Consider the following 26,712-nt stretch of genomic DNA (forward strand, 5'->3'; position numbering starts at 1 on the left):
GTTGGAAGAGCCATACCTTAGAATGCTTTTCCATGAGCCACTTTGTCCAAGTGCAAGTATTCACTGGGTGTTATATATCCTTAGTTGGACTCTTGCTTTGATATATCTTAATGCAATTAGTTTTTAACAACAATGTGATTTTGGCTTTAAGGCTGAGTTTTAACTTCTCTTTGTTCAAAGCATTTATCAATTTTATCTTCTACAGTTTGGGGTTGAAGTAGTTGCCTCTTCCTTTAAGAGCTTACAAATTCATAATCTCCATCCTAAATCAGGTTCTTAGAACAACACATTACTTCTAGTTACCAATTACTGTTTTAATCAAGCTAGGTTAGACTGCAGTAACAACCCCCCCAAATTTGAACAGCTTAACAAAGGACAGTTGCTATCCCTAATGTTATATGTCCAATGCAAGCTTTTGTGCATCATGGTCATGCAGGGACTTAGGCTGATAGACATGAGCTTTCAGTCACATTGGGGCAGGCTAAAAATAGGAAAATTGAACACTGGCTTTTAATATTTATGCTCTTATTTCGTCTCATAGCCATACTTAACTTTAGATGAGACCAGGAAGAGCAACCTGCCATGTACCCAGGGAGATAACTGGAATATTTGTGAAGAACTTGAATAACTACCCTCTAGCTCAGATTAATTTAACTTTGGTAGCTTCATGTACTAAATTTTTGTTTTTGCTGTTTAGGCAATACATCTTAGGAAGGTAAAGAAAACTTATATGTAATTCTCTCTCCTTCATTTTCTTTGCCCTTTCTAGAGAAATAGTTGTCCCTTCATTTATTACTATTCTCATATCACATGCTTTTTATACAATTTTTTGAAATAGTCACCCAACTAAAAAAGCAAGTAAAAATTTGAACATCAGAGATGACCTTTTAATTTCACTTGTTCCTTTTTCTTCTTGACTTCTTTTATCATGCATCCCAATAGCTTTCAATCTTTTCATGTTTTGTTCCATTCCCACCCTCCAGTCACCAAATGCATAGCAAGTTTCTAAGTAATTTTCTTAACAGTATTCTGAGGGGAGAAGACAAATGCAATACTTAAAGATTTCCAGGCACAGAACCTTCTAAGAAAACATAAATATTCCTATTTCATATTTTCATGTTCATCTCTCAACTAAGTCCTTTTCTAGAATTGTTTAGCATTCACACTGGGCATTCTAAGTCAGGGCTAAAGTTTGCTTTTTGGCAGATACGTTGGTTATACTTGAACACAAAATTTAGAAACATGCAATCTTGAGCCCATGTTAAATTAGGTTCATATTTGGTTCATATTAGGTTCATATTTGTTATAGTATGTTTCCTGCTGTTTCTCTGATTACTTCCCCTGATTCCCTGTTCTTATCATTATTACCAATTTTTGCTACTGGTTTGCTTGCTTGTGTTTTTGTCTTTGCTGTCATGACAATCAGAGCCTTTTAAAATCATTTTTGCTTTCACAAAGATAGTCTTGAGACAGAGGGAGTGGTGTTTGGATTATACTATATCCTGCTTAGATAGGATGCAGCTGACCAGCCAATTATCCACCTTTGTCCCAAGCTACTTCTTTAGATGGAATGCTTTCTCTTAGCAAAACCATTGTTGGTGTTACTGATTTTGAAACTTTTAGGTCAAGAAAGGCCACTAAGAAAGTGTTTAAATTACAATCCTCTGTTACATTTTAGTGTCTGCACTGGGACTGGAGTTGGATGTAGATTGGAAATAGAACAGTTACCCAAATCAGGCATTGGCATTAGAGTGATACTTTTGGGAACATTATCTTTTTTTAAATGTCTTTGGTGGGGGGAGGAAGTGATTTTCAAGAAGCTCTTTGAAAGTATTAAAGGAACCTGGTCCTAACATCACTCCCCCTTCCAAATCGATCAAAAGCATTCACACCATGCATGACCCACTATCAGGAATCCTTTCTGAGCTCCAAAACTCAGGGAACACCTTACCACCATGAAATGCTCAGAATACTCTATACTTCTCATCTGATACAAATTATTTTTGCTTCCTTGTCATTACATTTTTTTATGTGTTGAAATCTCAATCTCTGTCTCTCTGTCTCCCTCCTATTCCCTTCCCCCCACCCCAGTAAGCTGCTGGAGATTAGGGTTACAAACTACTCAGCTCTGCCTCGAGGATCTACCCCTGAGTTTACTGAGAACCGCTGATAAAGTGGATCAATTCAAGGGAGACTGAAGACCTCATCATCAGGGCAGTAGCAGCAGGCATGGAGGAGAGGGTATAGATTGGAGCATTATCTTATTAGTCATTTCTCAATTTGAATATTTTCAGAACAGATCACCTTTATTTTAGGAGATGTTGAAACACAGCAGATATTTTATTGATATGTTGTTTGGTTTCTTGATTTGCCCTTACTTAACTGTATTTCTGTATTCACTAAAGTCTCTTCAGGACAGAGGACCATGTTCTATGTCTCCTCAGGACACAGTTACCTCATGCAACTACCCCCAGGAGGTAATCTTTATTGTGTTATTAAGGAGTCAGTTTCGGTGATCTGAATGGAGGAAAATGAATTTTTTTTTATTCTCCTCACTCATCATATTTCAAAGAAGCTGCTTATATTCCTATTTTAAGTATTATACCTTGTGGTTCCTTGTATAGTGATTGGTAAATTCATTCAATTAATTGAGCATCTACTATGTTCCAGTCACTGTTCTATGCACTGGCATTAGACTACTATGAACCTCTTATAATGAGTTAATATAAATGATGTCTCAAGTCAACGTCATACACTGACATTTAAATGTAAAGCTCTCCTGTAGAATGGGGAGTTGGTATCAAAATGGTAGCTAAAACCATAAGAGTGGCCCTAACCGGTTTTGCTCAGTGGATAGAGCATCGGCCTGAGGACTGAAGGGTCCCAGGTTCGATTCCGGTGAAGGGCATGTACCTTGGCTGCGGGCACATCCCCAGTCGGGGGTGTGCAGGAGGCGGCTGATCGATGTTTCTCGCTCATCGATGTTTCTAACTCTCTATTGCTCTCCCTTCCTCTCTGTAAAAAATCAATAAAATATAAGAAAAAAAATAAAACCATAAGAGTGAATAAGATCATCCTGGGAAAAGGAAGAGATAAGAGCATCTAGAACAGAGCCTATGGATCACCAAATTTTAGGAAATGGGTAAGAGAAGCAAAAGCCAAGGAGTGCGGGGGGAAATAGGAGAGTGTATTTGGGAAACCCAGAAAGAGACTTGTTTCAAGGTATCAGTTATTCCCAGGAGATCAAGCAACATGAGGACTAACAAGAGTCTACTAGGATTTTTTGACATGGAGTCCACTGGTGACTTCAAATACAGTTTATGAAGACCAGAGGGGGTAGCAGCCATACTTCAGTGGGTAGCAAGGACATGGAGACTGCAGTGAGGACAGTATATTCAAGAAGAGGAGTCTGTTATCATTTATTGAACACCTCTCTGTGCACAGCCCTGTATTGGGTGCTGTGGCCTAATCAGAAATATAATTTGTAGTCTCAGAAAGTTTTAAAAAATCCAAGCACCTTTTGTGTTTAAAGAAGTGTGTATAAATCTCTGTACAATATGCAGGAAACACAGAAGTCACCTGCTTGGGCAGAAAGGAACAAGGCAGATGGAGTATAGGGATTGGAGGGAAATATCATTGTTACACAATGATATACTTGTGTTTTTTTTTTCCTAGAGAAAGGGAGGGACCCTGTTTATTAACACTAGTGGACTCCCGGAAGAATTTCCAAATCAGAGTGAAGAAACACGCAGAGGGCTTCACTTTTTATAACCTTCCTGGGTCTTTGTCTTGCAAATGTGGTTCCGTCCCCTTTCATGGGCTTATAGGAAGGCCCCCAGGTGTTGAGGTCCCCAGGCCATATCCGATGATCTGTCCTGGGGCCAGCAATAACGACCTCCCCCCCCCCTCCAGGGCAGTGCATTGTTCACAGTTTTTATGGCCTGACAGCCTTGTAAGACCAGTTTCCTCCTCATTCCCCCCTTGCATACTTGATTTTTGAATCATATTAATGTATTACCTTTTTAGAAAAAAATAATACATTAAAAATTAAAGTTCTCAAAGTAATCTGGGGTCTTCTAAAAGAAATAACTTAACCTGCCTATAGAGGGTTTACATAAAGATTGACTCCTCTATGTTTTAGTTATCAAAATACTGGAGCCGGGTGGTGAGGGTCAATGGGGGGAAAATGTGGAACATCTGCAATGCTTTCAACAATAAAGATTTAAAAAGAAAGAAAAAACACAAAATACTTAAGAATGTATCTGAATGTATCTAACAATATAGCTGGAAAATTTGTATGCTAAAAGTGACGAAATGTTGCCGAGAGAAATTAATGACCAAAAAAAATAGAGATATATAATAGAAAATACTATTTCCTGAAATTTAGGATCATATAGGAGACTAATATTGTTTGAGAAGTGGAACTTAGAATTCTAAACTTTCTTTCACACTTACAGGTGATGGTAAATTCTGCAGCAATTACAGCTTCCTGTGCCAATAATGTTCCAGTTCCAGTCTTATCTAACGGTGCAGCAGCTAATCAAGCTAGTAGTCCCACTTCAGTTTCCTCACAGAAGGCTATACAGCCTTTATTTGTATCTTCACCTACACAAGGCAGGCCAGGTAGGTTATTAGTGGTTGCCTACTTTGGAAGCTTCTTTTCCTATTCATGAATATGCACACAGTAGTTCTAGTGATTAGATAGGATTACTTTCACTTCCATAATTACATTTGTTTAACCTACTTAATAAAATACCTTCTATAGTTGAAGAATCCATAAGATTTGAGAGAGCCAGGGTTTCAATGGTTGGTTGGGTTTTTGTTTTATTGCAAATTGGCTTTGATCTGATTTTATATCTCTTTACTACCCTGCTGAAAATGTAAAGGACTTGGAATAGTTTCTCAAACTTCCAGTTGAGTTTTATTATACAAGAATTAAGGTAGAAGTGTGTTCACACTTCACAGAATTAACTCCTGACAAGTTTTCTATAAAATACATTTCTATATAATGAATGATTTTTCCGTGAATGTTATAAAGAATATATGCGCTAGAATTTAAGAGATCTGGGTTAGAATCTTGGTTTTACAACTTAAATAGCTGTGTAATTTTGGACAGGTTATTGAGCCTTTGGGGTACTGGTAGTACCAATTTCTGAAGTGGTTATGGAATTCCATAACCTTCTAGGAAGGTGGTGGCAACAACAGCTTTTCAATCTGAGTCCCCCAATAAAAATTGAAATAGCAAACCAAAACCCATGGACAATACTTACAACAAAACTAGATGGTAAGGTATCCCCCTGAACCACAAAATGTAAACAGGTAGGGACAAGCCACCCGTCATAAGACCTGCATGCTATCAGGGTTTATGTGGGAGCAAGAAGACAGAAGCATATTGGGGATGTTGTCTTATGGACCTAAGAACAGAAGAACCCCAAAAGAACTTAAAAGAATTCACTGGAAAGGGGGCCGGCCAATTTGGAAGGAGCAGCTAAGATTAGGAAGGGATTTTACCTGTCCAACACTAGATGAGTGCTTTGGGTACATAATAATGGGAGTGAAGGTCTTGAAGCAGTTTGGCTCCTAAGAACTCTCATAACTGACCTGCCAGGTCTCCCTTTCAGGATATTATTCTTTCCTGGGCAGAAACTGCTGGAAGTGGAATAAAAATGATCACGATAGGGAAAAGAGTAGGTCCAGAGTAAAGTTGGGAGGAGAACAGAGTTATGAATCCTAGAAAGCAGTGATACATTTTTTTAGCATTACATAAAATCAACAGCTAAAGAGAGCCCTGTGACATTAGAAAAGCTTTCCTATATTCTGCCTAATTCAAAAGTTTATGAAAAATAATATCACATAAAAATGAACAGCCCTAGCTGGTTTGGCTCAGTGGATAGAGTGTTGACCTGCGGACTGAAGGGTCCCAGGTTTGATTCCAGTCAGGGGCACATACCCAGGTTGTGGGCTTGATCCCAGTGTGGGGGTGGGATTGCAAGAGGCAGCCAATCGATGATTCTCTCTCATCATTGATGTTTCTATATCTCTCTCCCTTCCTCTCTGAAATCAATATAAATATGTATATAAAAAATGAACAGATGAAAAGTGCTAAGGTAAAAAGTGCTAAGATGAAAAGTGCTGAAGATGTTTTAAGAAAAAAAAAAGACTAACATCCTTATAGACAGTAAAAGCATGTCAGAAATGTGCTCACTAAACAGAACTAAACAAAAAGTAAACTAACAACTATGAGGTATCCCAAAAAATGTATACACACACTTTGAATAATTAGAAAAGCAGTGTTTACTAAAATACATTTTATTTTCTCCCTGACCAGTGTTGCTCAGTGGTTAGAGTGTGGGACTGTGCACTGGAGGGTCATGGGTTCTATTCCTGGTCACTGGCACATACCTGGGTTGCAGGTCCAATCCCCACCCCTGATTGAGGTGTGTGGGGGAGGTAGCCAATTGATATGTGTCTGTCACATCAATGTTTCTCTCTCCTCTGTCTTCCCCTCCCACTTCCCTTCTACTCTCTAAAAAATCAATGGGAAAAATATCCTCACTCCTCTGGTAAGGGTTAAAATAAATATCATTTTCAAAACTGAGCTATCAGTTATTAAAGTGTATACATTTTTGGGACACCCTGTATTTCAGGATGAGCTAAAGACATTAATTAAATAAGATATTAAAGAATAACAAATCAGAATCAGAAAAGCTCTGATGAGGTGACAGAAATGGAAGAAAGTCATTTCAGTAATGAAGACTAAACTATAAGACCATGACAAAATATATACAACAGATAATGCTTTAAGAGAAAGATGTTAAAAAAAGGTGGAAATTTAAAGTGAAGAAAATGAATATAAAGATTCAAAAGTGACGTACTAAAGTTAGGTAAAGGAGATCAAACACAAGTCCCTGAAGAAGAAAACCAAAGTAAAGGAAAAGAACAAATACTGAAAACTATAATTCAGAAGACTTTCCTGAAATTAAAAAAGGTTTAAAATTACCTACTGAAATACCACTCTGCAGACTGTTTACTCAGAACAACCAACACCAGGATATTCTAGTAAAATGGCGGTACTTGCCCTAGCTGGTTTGGCTCAGTGGATAGAGCATCAGCCTGCAAACAAGGGTCATGGGTTTGATTCTGGTCAAGGGCACTTGCTCAGGTTGCAGTTAGATCCCCAGTGGGGTGGGGGGAGAGTGCAGGAGACAGCCGATCAATGATTCTTTCTCATCATTGATGTTTCTATCTCAACCTCTCCCTTCCTCTCTAAAATCACTAAAAATATTTTTTTTTTAAATGGATGGACCTTAAAGAACTAGAAAGTCCTTTGATTTTCTATGAAAAAGAGCCTATGGAGTATAAAAGAAATAAAATAATCATCAAAATTTATAGCAGTGCTTCATTTTGGAGTAACATTTGAGATACTAAAGGAATGTGTGAACCCAAATTTTACATTCAACCAAACTGATTTTCATGCTTAATGGGCAGTATATATAACAATTAAGAGAATATTATTCACATGAGCACCTCCTGAAGAATCTACTTAAGTTATGCTGTCAAGCAAGGTAATCACTAGCTACATGTGACAATTTAATTTGAAATTAATTATACCTAAATAAACCTTCAATTGCTCAGTCGCACTAACAACATGCCAAGTAGCTGGTGGCTACAGTATTGGAAAGCACAGATAGAGAATATTTCTGCCATCACAGGAAGTTGTATTAATGGTCAGCAATGTATTAAAGAATGAGTTTTGACTTTTAGACTTCTAAAATAATTAGCAACATCAACATAAGACCTAATGAGTAAGCATTAAATTTACCTGTAGAATTAAGACAAAATGAGGGCTGAGAGTTTGAGAATATTCCATTTAATGGCCATATGTTTGGACAATGTGGATAAAGTATAGCTATTTTTTAATGGAAGATAAGTACTACAGATTTAATAAAGAGTAAGTAAAAGCTTAGTTTCTTCAAAACTAGAAAACAGAGCAAAAGAATTAAGTATTTATTTTCCCTTACATGAACTATACTACTAGATAACCAAATAGATGAGGGGAGATGTTCCTATGTATTAGTATTCCAACTAATCATTGAAAAAGAAGTGGCAGAATATAATCATTTTGCAGTCCTTACTGAACAGATGGGTATTAAACAGTAATAGCTGATAGCTGCTAAGATTGCAAAGACAATAAGACATTACCTATAAATGTGCCAAAGGAATCAATCTTGAGTTTGATCCAGCCTTCTGGATTGAGCTGCCTATTTGCAAGAAATACAGAAGAATATGTTGAAATGTACCACGGATGTGTATTCAGCAAAATCCAGACTTTGGGAAACTCAACATGTCAAAGGACCCAGGTTCTTACAAAGAAAAACGGAAAGAAAATGATAGGGATGGAGAAAGGAGCAACAGATTGAGAGATTCAAGGCATCAACTTTAAACAACTTTGTGGGAATGCACATTTGGGTGACAAAACTCCTAAAAAGAAAACCACAGATGCTCAGTCACTAATCATCAGAGAAATGCAAATTAAAACCACAGTGAGATATCACCTCAAACCTATCAGAATGGCTATCATCAAAAAAGTGCTAGCGAGGATGTGAAGAAAAGGGGACACTAGTTCACTGCTGGTGGGAATGCAGTTTGGCACAGCCACTATGGAAAACAGTATGGAGTTTCCTCAAAAAACTGAAAATGGAACTGCCATTTGACCCAGCAATCCCAGTTCTAGGAATATATCCTAAAAACCCCAAAATTCCAATTCAGAAAGAATATATGCACCCCTATGTTCATAGCAGCTTTATTTACAATAGCTAAGATGTGGAAATAGCCCAAGTGCCCATCAGTAGATGAATGGATAAAAAAGCTGTGGGCCCTAGCTGGCTTGGCTCAGTGGATAGAGTTGCGGACTGAGGGGTCCTGGGTTCGACTCCAGTCAAGGGCATATGCCTGGGTTGCGGGCTTGATCCCCAGTGGGGGGATGCAGGAGGCAGCTGATCGGTGATTCTCTCTCATCATTGATGTTTCTGTCTGTCTCTCCCTCTCTGAAATCAATAAAAATATATTTTTTAAAAAAGCTGTGGGACATTTATGTTATGGAATACTATGCAGCCATAAAAAAAGAAAGATGACAACAGATTATCAAATTACAGCAGGAAGGTTGGGGAGTGTTGGGGGTAAGAGATCAATTGAAGGACTTACATACATGCATATAAGCATAACCAATGGACACAAGACACGGTGGGGGGGGGTAGGGGTGGGTAAGGGCATGTGCGGGGGGGAAAAGGGGAGGAGAGGCTGGGGGAAGATCAATGGGGAAAAGAGACATATGTACTACTGTTTGTAATACTTTAAAAAAGAAAATAAAATTTTAAAAAAATGAAGAAAAGAAAGATCTTGCCAGCCATTGTGGCTAATTGGTTGACTGTTGACCTATGAACCAGCAGGTCATGGTTCAATTCCCAGTTAGGGCACATGCCTGGGTTGCAGGCTCAATTCCCAGTGTGGGCATGCTGGGAGCACCTGATCAGTGATTCTCATCATTGACATTTCTCTCTCTCCTTCCCCTTTCCTCTCTGAAATCAATAAGAATATTTTAAAATAAAAGAGGGATCTCTTACCTTTTGGGACAGCATGGGTGGGCCTGGAAAATATTATGCTAAGTGAAATAAGCCAAACTGAGAAAAGCAAATATCACATGTTCTTATTTGTGCAATCTAATGAACAAACTGAATTGACTAACACAATAAGACCTGAAACATGGAGGCATGGGACAGACTGACATACCTCAATGTGGGGTTGGAGGGGACGAGAAAAGATAAACCAAAGAATTTATATACTTACATGCATAGCCCATGGACATCGGCTATAGGGTAGTGATCACCGGGTAGAGGGTATGGGCTGGGAGGAAGGTGGGTAAGAGGGAAAATGGGAGATACCTATACTAATAAATGGGTAATATGCTAATTAGACCAGGAGACCTTCCAGACAAAGCCATGGTGGTGGGGCCAAGATAGAGTTGGTTAGGGGCGATCAGGCCAAGAGGGGAGGGCAGTTGAGGGTGAGCAGGCTGGCGGGGGGGCAGTTGGGCAAATAGGCCGCAGGCAGAGTGGTTATGGGCAATCAGGTAGGCAGGCAGGCAGGTGAGCGGTTAGGAGCCAGCGATCTGGGATTGCAAGAGGGATGTCTAACTGCTGGTTTAGGCCCGATCCCTGTGGGACATCCCCCGAGGGGTCCCAGATTGGAGAGGGTGCAGACTGGGCTGAGGGATAAATTTCGTGCACTGGGCCACTAGTCTGTAATAATAAAAAAAGAAAATATAGGAAGTGATTACTATGAAAGTCAGGGTAATGGTTAATTATGGTCAAGGGAGAGGTTTTGTAATTGGTATAAGGAGCATGGAAGTTTTCTGGAGTGGCTGGTTAAGTTTTATTTATTGACCTGGATAGTGTCTATCTTAAAATAATTCATTTGTTTTATTTTCTGTATCTTTTTCACTTATTTAAAAATCAAGTTCTCAGTAGACCAGTGTCTGGAACAAAAACATGCAATATATGTTAATTAATGACCATACAGATTTTTCATTGTAAATGTTAATGTAGACCCTGGTTGTACAACTTTGGGATTAATTGTAGGGGAAAGTGTTGGCTGTCTGCTTCCTACTTCTGAGCTTTAAAAAATCAAGTGACAGGTGAATCAAGCATTGTCATACCTCATTTATATAGAGTCATTGAATGCTTACTCTTTAAATGCCAAATTTGTGTTCTGTATAGGTATTTCTAAAAATGTATACTGCCCTCATTTATGTTACTTTTTGTTCTTTGAGTCACTTAAGAACTTCAATTATAATTCTACCAGGGGATGCTGCTTTTTAGTTGCTCTTTATCAATCCTCTAGATCAGGGGTGGGGAATATCTGGCCCTTGGGCCATATAAGACCTGCAAAATCATTTGGTCTGGCCCTGCCAAGGCATTAGGGCTGAGCTAATTAAATGTTTGACCAAATATAGCAAACTAATTTTTAAGTTAATAATTTTATATGGCTCTCAAATGGTGTTATAAGTATCCAAATGGCCCTTGGTAGGAAAAAGATTCCCCACCACTACTCTAGATGAAACAACTTATGTTTTCTATTGTTATTCATGTGACTGTCTAGCAGCCCATTCCATCCTGCAAGTTACTCCTATCTGCCAGGTAACTAGATGCCATGATTGTCTTTACTTTGAGACTCTTCATAAGCATCAAATACTGTTATAACTAACTTTTGGTTACTGTTTCTTAGGCTTTTGCCAGGGACAGACTAGTGACTCGCCCTAAAGACAGGATCTGTGGGCCAGGCCTAGGGTGAACTGAGAAAAGGATTTACTCTTGAGGTTACGTCATGCCAGTGCAGGCTGATATCCTGTCTTTTAGAGTTTTCTTTTTTAATCCTCACCTCATTGCCTCCTTGTACAAGCCCTGACTGTGGATCAAATCTGCAGCCTTTTAGTGTACAGAAGGACACTCCAATCAACTGAGTTACCTGGCCAGAGCCTGTCTTTTAGAATTTTGATGCTTTATTCATCATGGATTTTTTTACATTAATTTGGTGGCCCCTTGAATTTTGCACCTCACTGCATCTTGGTCTTGGCCATGCTCTTTGATCTCTAAGAAGCCAGTTCTTGCTATATATATATATATATATTCATGTTTTCTTCTAAAATGTCCTGAAGCAGCCTTGCCAGTGTGGCTCAGGAACTGAGAGGTCACGGTTCAATTTCCTGGTCAGGGCATATTCCCAAAGGCAGTGGATCGAAGTTCTCATCAATGTTTCTATCTCTCTATCCCTTGTCCTTCCTCTCTCTCTAAAAGTCAATAAAAACATTAAAATAAAGTAAAAGTAAAATGTCCTGAAGTAGACTGCAGAAACACAGAACAGGGAAAATAAGCATTTAGAGTGCATTATGTTGATTTCCATTAATATTTTAGAAAAGTTTGTTTCCATTGTTCTGGAGCCATCCCTGAATTATATCTATTAAGCTATGGAGCCCTATTAAGACTGCAAATCAGATGCTTATACAAATCTAGAACAACTGGAAATTATAAAAGCTTTTTTATTATGGGGCTTATTGTAATATGAATTTAAAGGAAGGTGAATTCAGAAAAAGTAATCTCCAAATGTTTTCTGCCCTGTATCCTCTCAGGCCCATAAGAATGTATTTAACTGCTTATATGTCTAGTAGTTGGTTTTTACCTAATGATCATAATTGTATTCTACTATCTGTAGCTAATTGAACTTGCTTCGTTGGCTTTTTGAAAAATTAAATTTATTGGGGTAACATTGGTTACTAACATTGTACAAGTTTGAAGTGTCCAGTTTCATAATAAGTCAATTGTATATTGTTGCATTGTGTGTTCAACCAAAGTCTAGTTGTCTTCCATCACCATATATTTGACTGCCTTTACCCTCTTCATCCTCCCCACTCTTCCCTTCCCCTCTTGTAGCCACCATACTGTTGTCTGTGTCATTGAGTTTGTTTTATTTGTTCATTTGTTGCTTTGTGTCATTTGCTTTTTTAAAATGATATGATTTGAGTGCTAGTTTAAAAGGAAGAAGAGTGGAGCTTTATTAAATAAGTCATCCTAAATAATAAAAGACTAATATGTAAATCAACTGAATAGCAGAACAACTGGTCAATATGATGCGCACCAACCACCAGGGGGAAGATGCTCAACACAGGAGCTGCCCCTGGTGGTCAGTGCGCTCCCACAGGGGGAGCGCCACTCAGACAGAAGCTGGGCTCACAGCTGGCGAGCACGGCAACCGTGGCAGGAGCCTCTCCCACCTCTATGGCAGCTCTAAGGATGTCCAACTGACAGCTTAGGCCTGTTCTCCACAAGGGCTCCCGGACTGTGAGAAGGCACAGGCCAGGCTGACAGACACCCCCCACTAAAGTGTGTGAATTTTGTGTACTGGGCCTCTAGTTATTTTATAGAAAGCAAATTCATAAAGCTTTTAGAGCATTTGGAGATACTCTAAAAATTAAACTTCTCTTCCAAAACCTTGACTTATGGAGACTTATGCATGCATGACAAAACTTCAAAACAGCTGGGCAAGTTTTTAAAATTTACTGTTTAATTTATGTATAGTAAAATTTATGTTTTAGTGCCCCATTCTGTGTTTTGACAATGAATAGAGGTATAACCTCTATAGTCAAGAAAGAATCACCTCATCACCTCCAAAGAGCTGTTTATCAAGTTTTAAATGACCCTAAGAAACAGACCTCCTTTTACTATTAGCATGCAACTGTATAAAGGGTATAGGTAATTGTATCATTAATATTTATATCAGTAAATGAAAAAATGTGGGTTTTTGCTAATACTGGGCCTGAAATTTCTCCAGCTAAATTACCAGAACAAATTCAGCTTCTCTGGACAGTTGCTGTACTAAACTTAAGTTTTCTAAAACTCTGAATTTAAACAACTTTATTGAACAATGAGACTAAACTTTGTGTAGTTCTCAGAGTTAAAATTATAGTGTAGTTAACACAATAATAAAATTTAGTACTTGAATTTCTTTGTTTTATTTTTTAGACAAAATAAATATTTTATTGTTTTATTTTATTAGAAATCAGCCTTTGCATGATAACTCAAACATTTATAAACCCTTTAAATAGTCTTTCAAAGAATATTGTTAACATCTCAACCACTTTTGACTAAAATTTCACACAAAGAAATAAAATAGTTAAAAATGATAAATGCTAAAGGAATAAATCTAATGTTTGGTTGTTACTTTACATGTTTATTTAAGAAATATACAACCAAGTAGGAAAGCATCTTCCTTTGTTTTCCATAAAAGCAAACAGTTCTGAATGGATAAAACTTACTTAAAACCATCTATTATGAGAACAAATCTAAATTACTTTCATTTTGAAAAACAAACTCACAAAACCAGATTATTTATTTCTACCCATTTAAGTCATTGGCCCCATTATCTTGACAATACTATACTATTTAGTCTAAAAGACAGAAGAACTACCAAAGGACTTGTATGCATGCATATAAACATAACCAATGGACACAGACACCAGGGGGGTGAGGGCAGGAGCGCGGGTGGGGTGGGGGGCAATGGGAGGATAAAGACACATATGTAATACCTTAATAAAGAAAAGTTAAATAAATAAATAAATAAATAAATAAATAAAAATAAAAGAACTATCTCCTTGTAATAAAGATGTCTGTGCAATGCAGAACGTACATAGTGTTTAACATCAGGTACATTTCCAGAAAAAAAATACTACTAAGCTATAATAAAATTGTATTTGTCTTAGGTAAAGGAACAATGCTTACTGTGTAAGAACCGTAAGTAGTTGTAGGTAGTCTATATATACAAAAGCCTAAGCGACCAGCCAACTGGCCGGTAGCTATGACATGCACTGACCACCAGGGGGCACAGGAGCAGAAACCACAGGCATGGAAACATGGAACAGACTAAGGAATCTAAGAGGGAAGGGGGGAGGGGAGAGCATGGGAAGAGATTAACCAAAGATGTTATGTGCGCATTAGAGGCATCGTGCACTGGTGGGGTACCTCGGCCTAGCCTGTGGGAATTGGGCCGAAACTGGCTCTCTGACATCCCCTTAGGGGTCCTGGATTGCGAGAGGGTACAGGCCAGGCTGAAGGACCCCACCAGTGCATGAATCCATGCACTGGGCCTCTGGTTTCATATAATTCTATCCTGCTATTAGTAACCTTAAGAATTAAGAGCTGTTTATAAGTGAAATAAGCCAGAGAAAGAAAAGGACCATGTTTTCATTCATGTAGGATCTAATGAACAAACTGAACTACCAAGCAAAATAGAGACAGACTCATAGACTGCTTGCTCAGGGTGTGTGTGTGTGTGTGTGTGTGTGTGTGTGTGTGTGTGTGTGTGTGTAGGGGTGTGTACCAGGTGTATTGAGGAGGAGGGATTGAGCAAAAAAGTGAAGGAACTCATGGACCTTAACAACGGGGGGTGGGGTCAGTGGTGGAAGAGGGCATAGAGGGGATAAATGGTGATGGAAAAATTTTAATTAAATTTAAAAAAAGAATTAACTGATTTCACAACAGAATAGTTTTTCTTCTTGGAAGTGACATTGAGTAACAGAAGTAAAGATCATTGGTTACTTAAAGTTCTCAAAAATGAATTGGTTATTACACAGTAAATACCTCAGAGAGGTTAGTGTTTAAGGAAGCTAGTTGGAGAAATATGTTATTCATAAATTGGTTAAATCTGGAAGTTTTCAAGTTTCAAAATTCTACATAGGGAATGAATTGCAAAATATTGACATACAGATCAAACTTAGCCTTTCAAATGGCTTCCATTTTTATAATTTAGAAAAGAAAAAAGTCAGCAAAGTGCCTAAGTTTCTATATATGTTTTTTAAAAAGATATGCATAGAAGGAAGGACTTGGATTTCTAAGGCAGCTAAAATGTTCAATTAAACTTGAAAGGGGTTATATCATTCATGTTTTGTCAAAAAATTTAACAGGCTTATCTAGCATACTATATATATAAACACTTTTACTAGGCTGGAACCATATTGTTTCCTTTTTTATCATAGAGGAATGTACTAATATTTAAACAATTATATTTTAATTTATGTCAAAAACTGTAAAACTCATAAGTGAGTATTTGTTTTAAATTATAGTAACAAGTATACAAAGTTAAAGGGTGGAGGTAGGGGAGAGATATTACCTGGGGGAATTATATGCATATATGCATAGCCCATGGACACAGACAATAGTGTGACAAAGGCGAGGGAGGGATGGGTGAGGGGTGGAAGGGGTCAGTGAGAAAAATAAAAAAACAAAGGGGACATCTGTAATACTTTCAACTATAAAGACAAATTTTTTAAAAAGTTACAGGGATAACATATTTTACCTACTCTGTTCTGATACTCCTGATGCTACGAAATAGAAACCTTCAAATATTACCTAAATCTGTAGTTTGTGCAAATTAGTCTCTCTTACTAGCTTTTGCATCTTGTGATTTGACGAAAAATTTCAGATGGCTGATAACATCTTTAACTTTGTATTAAGCTAAAGTAAAACTTTTGCCTTAATGATATTTTATTTATGTGCCTGTTAGCTGATGTTCCAAGTCTTGATAGTCAAAGTTCTGAAATTTCCAGTTTTTCCTTCTAATTTCAAGTATTTCCTTAACTGAAAATGACCTGTAATGAACTAGTTTTCAGCTGGCATGTCTAAGAGAATGTGGAGCAATTCATCTTCCAAGTTTTGGGTTTAAAGTCAAACCGTAAGAATTTAAGCCATTTGACCATGCTGGGACACAGAAGAAATAGAAGATGAACTTAGTTATGCATTGTTACTTTATGTTTTGTTTCTTTTTTAGTGATTGTTTCACCATCCTATCCATACCTCTCTGCTCATGTGCCTGCTGTTGCTGCAGCTCTGCCAACACCCCCCTTTCCTCCCCCTCTACCTTCTCCTTTTCCTCTTGAGGTGGGAGAGGCTTCCAATTTACCACCATCACCTCCACCTTATTCCTGTGATCCAAGTGGCAGTGATCTGCCTCAAGGTGAGTGGATTTTGAGATTTGGATGAGGGTTGTGTACATCTGGGATTTTTTTTTTAGAGTATAACTGTGGTTAACCAAAAGGAGTAGGGTGGGGGACCAAAAGGAAATTGACTTGAGAGCATAATGCTAAGTAAGTGACTAAGGAAAGGAGCAACTGAAAGCTGAGAATATCTTCTGCATAATCAAGAAGTAGATGATTGAGTTCACTCCTGCTGCTCCTTTTTGGTAGCTATGTCTGCCTTGGAGAAGATTCTCAACTTGATGTCTTTGCTCTCTCAACTGTTTTTCTTGAAAAGCAGGAGTCAATTTAAAATTTTCTCCATTTTCTTAAGTTTTTACCGTAAATATATGAAATTTTTATGATCTTTTGACATTTAATATTTGGGATTCCAACTGAATTTTCAAGACTTGGAATAAGGTTGTTTTGTTTTTGTTTTTTAGGAATTAGGGGTCTAATATGCCTTGGATTTCAGCCATGTTTCTATAATTAAACTATACTTGTTTCTATAATTAAACTAAGGAGTAGCTTTCCATTGGATGTTCTTTGTTACTCCTCAGTTTGGCAGTGTTTCTCAAAAGAGAATTGTAGTTGAAAATTGTTTGTAGCTTATTTATACTTTCTTTTCTATAACATTCTCTTGAATTTTCTAGCTGCTTCTCTATTCTATTTTGTTATTTTTTTCCAGCCCCTAAGGTAGTCACCAAGATCATCTTCAACTCTATTTTGTTCTTTTTCTGTGCCTTAAAATTTCAGTATCACCTTTATGTAGATTATTCCGAAATCTATCAAATCCTGGCCTTTGAAGTTTCAGGTACTTGTCTCTAGCTACTTGGTAGTCATTTTCCCTTGGCTTAAAACCTGACTATGATGAAGTACTCATCTTTATCTCCCTTCTTTCTTCTCCCCAGGCCATATAAAATATTAACTCTTCTTGATTTCCTATTTTGTTAACAGTGTATCATGTATTAGTACTTTGTTTCTTTTTATGGCTGACTAATGTTCCATTGTATGGATACACCACATTTTATTTTCTATTGGTTGATAGACATCTGGGTTGTTTTCACCTTTTTGCTATTGTGAATAATAATTGCTATGGATATATGATATCTGGAGAAATTTTATCACCTTAGAATTTAACTTATTTTGAGTTACTTTGCTCATTACCTCCTCTTTTTGGAGTTCTCCTGGTGGTTATTCGTGTTAACTAAAACCAAAGTAAATTACTTTGTAAGTAGTAGTTATCTCCATAGACATCACTTATCTCTCCGTATTAGTAGAGCATTTAATTTGTACTATGTAGTAGCTTCATCAACTGAGAAACAATATGATTGCTTAGATAGTACATTTGTATTGAAGTAAAATTGTAGCCTTGAGATGAGCAAGAAAATGCCTTTACCGGATTCTTCTTAAATATTAGTAGAATGGCATTTCTGTAGTAATAGATAATATTAAGAATAGAAATAGAATATATATTTGGTTATTTAAACCTTGGATCAGAAAATGACCTTACCTGTAGTTGTAGGTAAATGGTCATTTACTGTAAGGTAGATTTGAGTGTTGTGTTGATGTCAGGAGACTACATTAGTTATCTACCTTAATATTTAAACAGAAAAGCTTTTAAATGGTAGTTCTAATTGTTTATATCATCTAGCCACTAAAATTAAAATTTTTTATTTTAGATACAAAAGTTTTGCAGTACTATTTCAATCTGGGATTGCAGGTAAGAGTCCTGTTAAAATTGCTTTTATAAATTATTAAAAATACAGTAGATGCTGTTTTGATAATCAGACTTTTGAACTTTCAGAGTCAAGAATATTGTGAAGGCCCTAAAAGTTTTATTTCTGTCATTATAAAATATCTCTGAAGATGATATAGGTCACTTTTCTACTTTAGCCTCCTAGTGCTTCTGTTTCTCTTATAGTATAGTTGGTAAATAGTGGTGAGCAGAGACTCTAAGCAGCACAACTTTAGCACATATTGGCCTCTATATTTAACATCATGTGCCAACACTTCACTATGTTTTTCTGTCTCAAAATAATAATTGGGTTATTTATCCTGCTTAACATATTTTTATGGCTATTTTTGTACTTCATGTGAAAAGTAACCTGACAAATTCAGATATTTAAAGAACTGTATTATTTTTAAGCATTTGCCTATTCATAGATATTTGCAAAACACTTGATTTTCACCACTCCTCTGAGTTGTAAAATGTGGGTACTGACAAATACCTTAGTATCACTGGAAGGTGTCTGATTTCAGGTAAGGGCTCTTTTATTTTATTCTTTCAGGGATCATTCCCCCACCCCTGAGATAGACTTGTCTTCTGACATTACAAGATGGTATATTTCCGGAAAAGTAATGCATCTTAATATTTGGCAGATAGTAATCTAGATAGTCTCCTGGATAATGCTCAAAGTAGTTAATATTCTCAGACACTGATTTCCTTAAAACTTTGGATATACAATTTCCAGAAAATTATCTTATCCAACTGCCACACATTTATAAATTAAGAGTATGGAGTGGGTTTTTTTTTTGTTCTTTGAGACTATGTTTCATAAAAGAAATTTTGAGAATTGAAAAAATAAACTTCTTGCCACTTCAATTATGTTAGATTACTATAGTCACATGTGGAAATGTTCTAATTCATTCCACAAGGCTGAGGCATTTTAAAATATTCTTCCTGCATTTAACATCATGGGAATATAAGGAAATACAGAAAAATACAATAATTTTTGTATTAAGTGGAATAGCATTCATTATAGTACATCTGAAAAATGCTATGGTATAAAGAAAACCAAAATCATCTGTATAATCACAGTATACTTGGATACATTTTTCAGTTTATTTTACAAAATTTGGACTATGATTTGTAATTTTGTTAACTTTCAATAATATGAGCGTTTTTGTTGTTTTTAAATATATTTTTATTGATTTCAGAGAGGAGGGGAGGGAGAGAGAGATAGAAACATCAGTGATGAGAGAGAATCATTGATCAGCTGCCTCCTGTACAACGCCTACCTGGAATCAAGCCCACAACCCGGGCATTTGCACTTGACTGGAATCGAACCTGGGACCCTGTAGTCCGTAGGCTGATGCTCTATCCACTGAGCAAAACTGGCTAGGGCAATAATATGAGCGTTTAAAAAATATTTGACAGTATAATTTTTTAAATTTCTTGTGTTCCATCATAGATATATCATAATTCATTCATCTAGTTCTCTGTTGTTTAATATTTAGGTTGTTTAATGTGTTTTGCTTTTAAAAATAATGATATAAAAGGCATCTCTATATGCATGTCATTGTGTATAGCTCTAATTTCCTTCAGGTCCTTTCCTAAAAGAATTTCTAAGTCCAAATATGAAATACAGATGCTGCAAAGGATCTGAAAGTTGTAATAGAGAATATGTTTTCTATATCTTTTAGGTCAAAAAAATCATTGTTACCCCACTTGAAAATTATGGCCCAACTTTTTTTTTCTTTTTTTAGACAGGAATTGTGCTACTTTAAGAAAATGGACATTTTCTTAAAGTGTTTGTTTTTTCCCTTTCTTGCCCAAGTGCTATCATCACAACTACTGGCACTCCATGGTCTATGTGCCACAGATGCAGCAGCAGAATTTTCATGTAGAGAATTATCCCATCTGTACTGAGACACCTACTCTGGTAGATCAGACCATTCCTCAGTTGTACAGTGATGTGGGAAGACAAGATGGCGTGCAGGTAGAAGCACCAACAAATGGTGAGCATGTAATGAGAGTGCCTGGAAGAAAGACAATTGGATTTTGTGTATATTTAATAATGGCCTTCAGATATTGTATTAGGTCCAAATATTACATCATTGTTTCTCAAAGGATGGTCCATGGGGTCCCTCAAACCCTCTGAAGGGATCCATGAGGCCAGAAGTATTCATCATAATACACAGATTTTCTTTGTCCCTTTCACTCTGTTACATTTGCATTGAGGATGTAAAAATCAGAGGGTAAACTATATAAGGAAACAGTGACTTCCTCATTGCCACACACTCATGATAAAAATTCCAGTGTGATTTCTTTTTTTTCCTTCATCAAAGATGTTTTTATTTTTATTAAATGTTTGTCTTTGAATAATTGTACTTATTCTGTTTGACAAAACTGGGACGTATTCCTCAGGCACTCAGCATACTGAAGTATGATTAACTTAAAAGATTTATGAGGTTGAGCTCTGAGACAAACTAGCTGACTTTTTTCATGGAACACTGTTTTTGCTTGAAAGAGTGATAGACAAACAATGGTTATTCAGACTGGGGGATCTGGTACACATTTTCTCAAATGAGCAGCATGAGCCTGCTACTTCAAGAAAAACAACTGACAACATTTGTTGTCTAAGATAAAAATTTCAACTTTCAAATGAAAGTTAAAATTTTGGAAAACTTGTATCTACCACCCTGTTAACAGCTTCCCGATACTTAGATGGGGATATTAATGAATGTGTTTTTCACAATGTGTAATGAAATGATGTCAGCATTTGGGAACTCATAGACAAGGCAACTATTCTTATGGTCTCAGACTGCATAACTTAGTGAAATAATATTTTCCTAGTTACCATACGTGATGTTACCTGTGTATAATTTTATAAAAGACCTATCAAAAATGCAAGATAAAACTGGATTTTCATATTAACAAAGTATGAAAAATTCGCATTGATATCCTATATAATAAAGGCTAATATGCAAATTGACTGAAGGGCAGAACGACCAGTCGCTATGATGCGCACTGACCACCAGAGGGCAGATGCTTAACGCTCCCGTGGGAGCGCACTGCTCAGCCAGAAGTCAGGCTCACGGCTGGCGAGTGCAGCGGTGGTGGCGGGTGCCTCTCCAGCAGCGCTAAGGATGTCTGACTGCTAGCTTAGTCCTGCTCCCCACAGAGAGCAGGCCTAAACCATCATTTGGACATCCCCTGAGGGCTCCCGGACTGCGAGAGGGTGCAGGCTGAGCTGAGTACACCCCCCCCCCCCCCCAGTGCATGAATTTCATGCACCGGGCATCTACTTGATATATAAGAAACTACTACTTACCTAGTTTTGTTGTAGCATTGGAGATCTACAATGATCTACTTACTAAAAGACTTCACTTTTCCAAGTACATATCTGTATGAAGCCAGATTTTCTTCTTATACTTAAACCAAAACAACATATCATAATAGATTAAATAGAGAAGCAAATATGAGAATCCTGCTGTTTTCTATTAAACCATACATTAGAGCAGTGGTTCTCAACCTTGGCTGCCCATTAGAATCACCTGGGAATCTTTTTAAAATCCTGATATCTGGGCCTCATCCTCCAGAAATTCTGTTTCTTTGTTACTAATGTTGTGGCCCCACCCCATAACAAAGAAACAGAATTTCCAGAGGATGAGGCCCAGAAATCAGGATTTTAAAAAGATTCCCAGGTGATTCTAATGTGCAGCCAAGGTTGAGAACCACTGCATTAGAGTCTTGTACAAGTATAAAACAGTGCCACTTATGACACAGTTTTCTTTTGTTTAGGATAATAAATTCATTTTGCATAAAGAATTTGTGTTAACATTAAGGGCTTATTTTTACATGAATTAATAATTTTTCAGTTTCTCAGTTTAATGCTTAATATGGTAAATATTTATAAATATAAGCCACATAAACAAAAGCACCTTGGGATCCTCAATCTTTAAGTGTAAAGAAATCTCAAGACTAAAAAGTTTGAGACTATAAGGATGGTTGCTTTGTCTATGAGTTCACAGTATAATATAGATGGGGAGGCATTTTGAAGGATTTAGAATAGGATCATTGGATGGCCCTTCTTGGAAAGAATCAGCAGGAGGTAAGAAGAAATGTTGTGGACTAACCTAACCAAATGTGTTTCTCATTCCAGCACTGCTACTCGATGGTTGTGATCTTGGCTAAGTTACTTAACCTCCCTAAGTCTGATTTTCTGTAAAATGGGAAATACCTAACTTGCCAGGGTTGTTATAAGAATGAATAGAGACCTTATGTATAAGTATACTGTGCCTGGTGCATGTGAGGAATGTGAATTTCCTTTCTCTTCTCCCTCTTTTAAAGCATATTAATGGTTTTGGAATATTAGCACTATAGAATCTTTTAATTTAATTTAATTTTATTTTATTTTTATTTTTTTATTGTTTAAAATATTACAAAGAGTATTACATATGTCTCCTTTTCTTTCCCCCACCCTTGACAATCCCCTGGCCTCCCCTACCCCCCAGTGTCTTATGTCCATTGGTTATGCTTATATGCATGCATACAAGTCCTTCGGTTGATCTCTTACCCACCCCCCTCCTGCCCTCCCACCCTCCCCGGCCTTCCTGCTGTAGTTTGACAGTCTGTTCGAGGCAGCTCTGCCTCTGTATCTATTTTTGTTCATAAGTTTATAATGGTCTTATTATCCATGAATGAGTGAGATCATGTGGTATTTTTCCTTCATTGACTGGCTTATTTCACTTAGCATAATGCTCTCCAGTTCCATCCATGCTGTTGCAAATGGTAAGAGTTCCTTCTTTTTTATAGCAGCATAGTATTCCATCGTGTAGATGTACCACAGTTTTCTAATCCGTTCATCTACAGATGGGCACTTAGGCTGTTTCCAGATCTTAGCTATGGCGAATTGTGCTGCTATGAACATAGGGGTGCATATAGCCTTTCTGACTGGTGTTTCTGGTTTCTTGGGATATATTCCTAGAAGTGGGATCACAGGGTCAAATGGGAGTTCCATTTGTAGTTTTTTGAGGAAACTCCATACTGTCTTCCATAGTGGCTGCATCAGTCTGCATTCCCACCAGCAGTGCACAAGTGTTCCTTTTTCTCCACATCCTCTCCAGCACTTGTCGTTTGTTGAATTGTTGATGATAGCCATTCTGAAAGGTTTGAGATGGTACCTCATTGTTGTTTTGATTTGCATCTCTCGGATGATTAGCGACTTTGAGCATGTTTTCGTATGTCTCTTGGCTTTCTGAATGTCCTCTTTTAAAAGGTGTCTATTTAGGTCCTTTGCTCATTTTTTGATTGGATTGTTTATCTTCCTTTTGTTGAGTTGTATGAGTTCCCTATAAATGTTGGAGGTTAAACCCTTATCAGTGATAGCATTGGCAAATATGCTCTCCCATGTAGTGGGCTTTCTTGTTGTTTTGTTGATGGTTTCTTTTGCTGTGCAGAAACTTTTTATTTTGATGTAGTCCCATTTGTTCATTTTCTCTTTAGTTTCCAATGCCCTAGTATCTGTATCGGTGAAGAAATTGCTTCGGCATATGTCTGAGATTTTGTTGCCTTTGGATTCTTCTAGTATTTTTATGGTTTCCCGCCGTATATTTAAGTCCTTTATCCATTTTGAGTTTATTTTTGTGTATGGTGTAAGTTGGTGGTCTAGTTTCATCTTTTTGCATGTATCTGTCCAATTTTCCCAACACCATTTATTGAAGAGACTATCTTCACTCCATTGTATGTTCTTGCCTCCTTTGTCAAATATTAATTGAGCGTATTGGTTGGGGCTGATTTCTGGGCTCTCTATTCTATTCCATTGATCTATATGTCTGTTCTTGTGCCAGTACCAGGCAGTTTTGAGAACAGTGGCTTTGCAATACAGCTTGATATCTGGTATTGAGATCCCACCTACTTTGTTCTTTCTCAGGATCGCTGCAGCTGTTCGGGGTCTTTTTTTATTCCAGATGAATTTTTGGAGAGTTCGTTCTAGGTCTGTGAAATATGCCATTGGTATTTTAATGGGAAGTGCGTTGAATTTATAGATTGCTTTGGGCAGTATGGACATTTTAATGATGTTGATTCTACCGATCCAAGAACACGGTATGTTCTTCCTTCTCTTTATGTCTTCCTCTATCTCTTTTTTCAACGTCCTGTAGTTTTCTGAGTAGAGGTCTTTTACCTCTTTAGTTAAGTTTATTCCTAGGTAGCTTAATTTTTTTGGTGCGATGGTAAATGGGATTGCTTTTTTAGTCTCTCTTTCTGCACATTCACTATTGGTGTATAGAAATGTCATAGATATCTTGGCGTTTATTTTGTATCCTGCTACATTTCCGAATTCTTTTATTAAGTCTAATAGTTTATTGATGGAGTCTTTAGGGTTTTTTAAGTAAAATATCATGTCATCTGCAAATAAGGACAGTTTTACTTCTTCTTTTCCAATTTGGATGCCTTTTATTTCTTCTTCTTGTCTAATTGCAATGGCTAATACTTCCAGTACTATGTTGAACAGGAGTGGTGAGAGTGGGCATCCCTGTCTTGTTCCTGTTCTTAGGGCAAATGGTGTTAGTTTTTGTCCATTGAGTATGATGTTGGCTGTGGGTTTGTCATATATGGCTTTTATTATGTTGAGGTATGATCCTTGTATTCCCACCTTGCTGAGAGTTTTTATCAAAAATGGGTGTTGAATTTTGTCAAACGCTTTTTCTGCATCAATTGATATGACTATGTGATTTTTTTCTTTCAGTTTATTTATGTGATGTATCACGTTTATTGATTTGCGGATATTGTACCATCCTTGCATCCCTGGGATAAATCCTACTTGGTCATGATGTATGATCTTTCTGATGTACTGCTGGATCCGATTTGCTAAGATTTTCTTGAGGATTTTGGCATCTATGTTCATGAGGGATATTGGCCTGTAATTCTCTTTCATTGTGTTGTCTTTACCTGGTTTTGGTAGTAGGGAGATGCTGGCTTCATAGAATGAGCTTGGAAGTGTTCCTTCCTCTTGGATTTTTTGTAGTAGTCTGAGGAGGATAGGTTTTAGTTCTTCCTTGAATGTTTTGTAAAACTCCCCTGTGAAGCCATCTGGTCCTGGGCTTTTGTTTGCTGGAAGCTTTTTGATGACTGCTTCAATTTCTTCCATAGTTATTGGCCTATTGAGATTTTTAGATTCTTCCTGATTAAGTTTTGGAAGATTGTATTTTTCTAGGAATATGTCCATTTCCTCCAGGTTGTCTAGTTTGCTGGAGTAGAGCTGTCCATACTATTTTTTAACAATCCTTTGTATTTCTGTGGGATCTGTTGTTATTTCGCCTCTATCATTTCTGATTTTGTTGATTTGGGTCCTTTCTCTTTGCTTCTTGGTGAGCCTGGCTAGAGGTTTGTCAATCTTGTTTATCCTTTCAGAGAACCAGCTCTTGGTTTCATTGATTTTCTGAATTGTTTTTTTGGTCTCTATGTCATTTATTTCTGCTCTAATCTTTATTATCTCCTTCCTTCTGCTCACTCTGGGGTTTTCTTGTTGCTCTCTTTCTAATTCTTTGAGCTGTAGATTTAGATGATTTACTACCATTTTTTCTTGTTTGTTGAGATAGGCCTGTGGAGCTATAAACTTCCCTCTCAGGACTGCTTTCCTTGTGGCCCAAAGGTTTTGGATTGTTGTGTTTTCATTGTCATTAGGTTCCAGGATGTTTTTAAATTCTTCTTTGATCTCATTGGTAACCCAATCAATCTACACTAATAAAAGAGAAACATGGTAATTGGCATTCGACCGCTACCCTTTTCATTGGCTAATCAGCGAGATATGCAAATTAACTGACAGCCAAGATGGCGGCCGTCAGCCAGGCAGCTTGAAACTAACATGAGGCTTGCTTGCTTCAGTGACGGAGGAAACCAACGTTTCCCGCCTGGGGCTGCAGGCCTCTGAGCCTGCAGTTTCAAACATTGTAACAGATACCGGGGGACTTCAGCCTGCAGATTCGCAACATTGTAAGCAAAGGCCAGAAACCTACTTTCAGCCGAGGCCTAAGAGCTGGAGCCAAGCCTCAAGCTAAAGCTGGCCCAGAATAAAAAAAAAAAAAAGAAAAAAAGGAGAGGTTGGGAACTTCAGTCACTCCCAGCCTGAAAACAGCCCTCAGCCCCTCACCCAGACTGGCCAGGCACCCCAGTGGGGACCCCTACCCTGAATGGAGTGTGACCAGCTGCAAACAGCCATCATCCCCTCACCCAGGCTGGCCAGGCACCCCAGTGGGGACCCCCACCCTGATCCAGGACACCCTTCAGGCAAACCAGCCGGCCCCACCCATGCTCCAGGCCTCTACACTATATAGTAAAAGGGTAATATGCCTCCCTGCACCGGGATCAGCGTGACAGGGGGCAGCGCCCAAACCCCCTGATCGCCCTGCGGCTCTGTGTGTGACAG

General features: G+C 37.6%; 1 protein-coding gene across 1 annotated transcript in view; it reads left to right on the top strand.

Annotated features, from left to right (window-relative positions):
* Window positions 1–26,712, top strand: part of ALG13 (ALG13 UDP-N-acetylglucosaminyltransferase subunit) — an 80,228-nt gene that overhangs the window by 48,289 nt on the left and 5,227 nt on the right. The window contains 5 exon segments of the mRNA XM_081115375.1: window positions 2,406–2,477; window positions 4,458–4,623; window positions 16,375–16,560; window positions 18,241–18,281; window positions 20,119–20,299. Of these exon segments, the coding sequence (XP_080971501.1) occupies window positions 2,406–2,477; window positions 4,458–4,623; window positions 16,375–16,560; window positions 18,241–18,281; window positions 20,119–20,299 (646 nt within the window).

This window comes from Myotis nattereri, assembly GCF_964212035.1.
Source record: "Myotis nattereri genome assembly, chromosome: X".
Taxonomy (NCBI): Eukaryota; Metazoa; Chordata; class Mammalia; order Chiroptera; family Vespertilionidae; genus Myotis; species Myotis nattereri.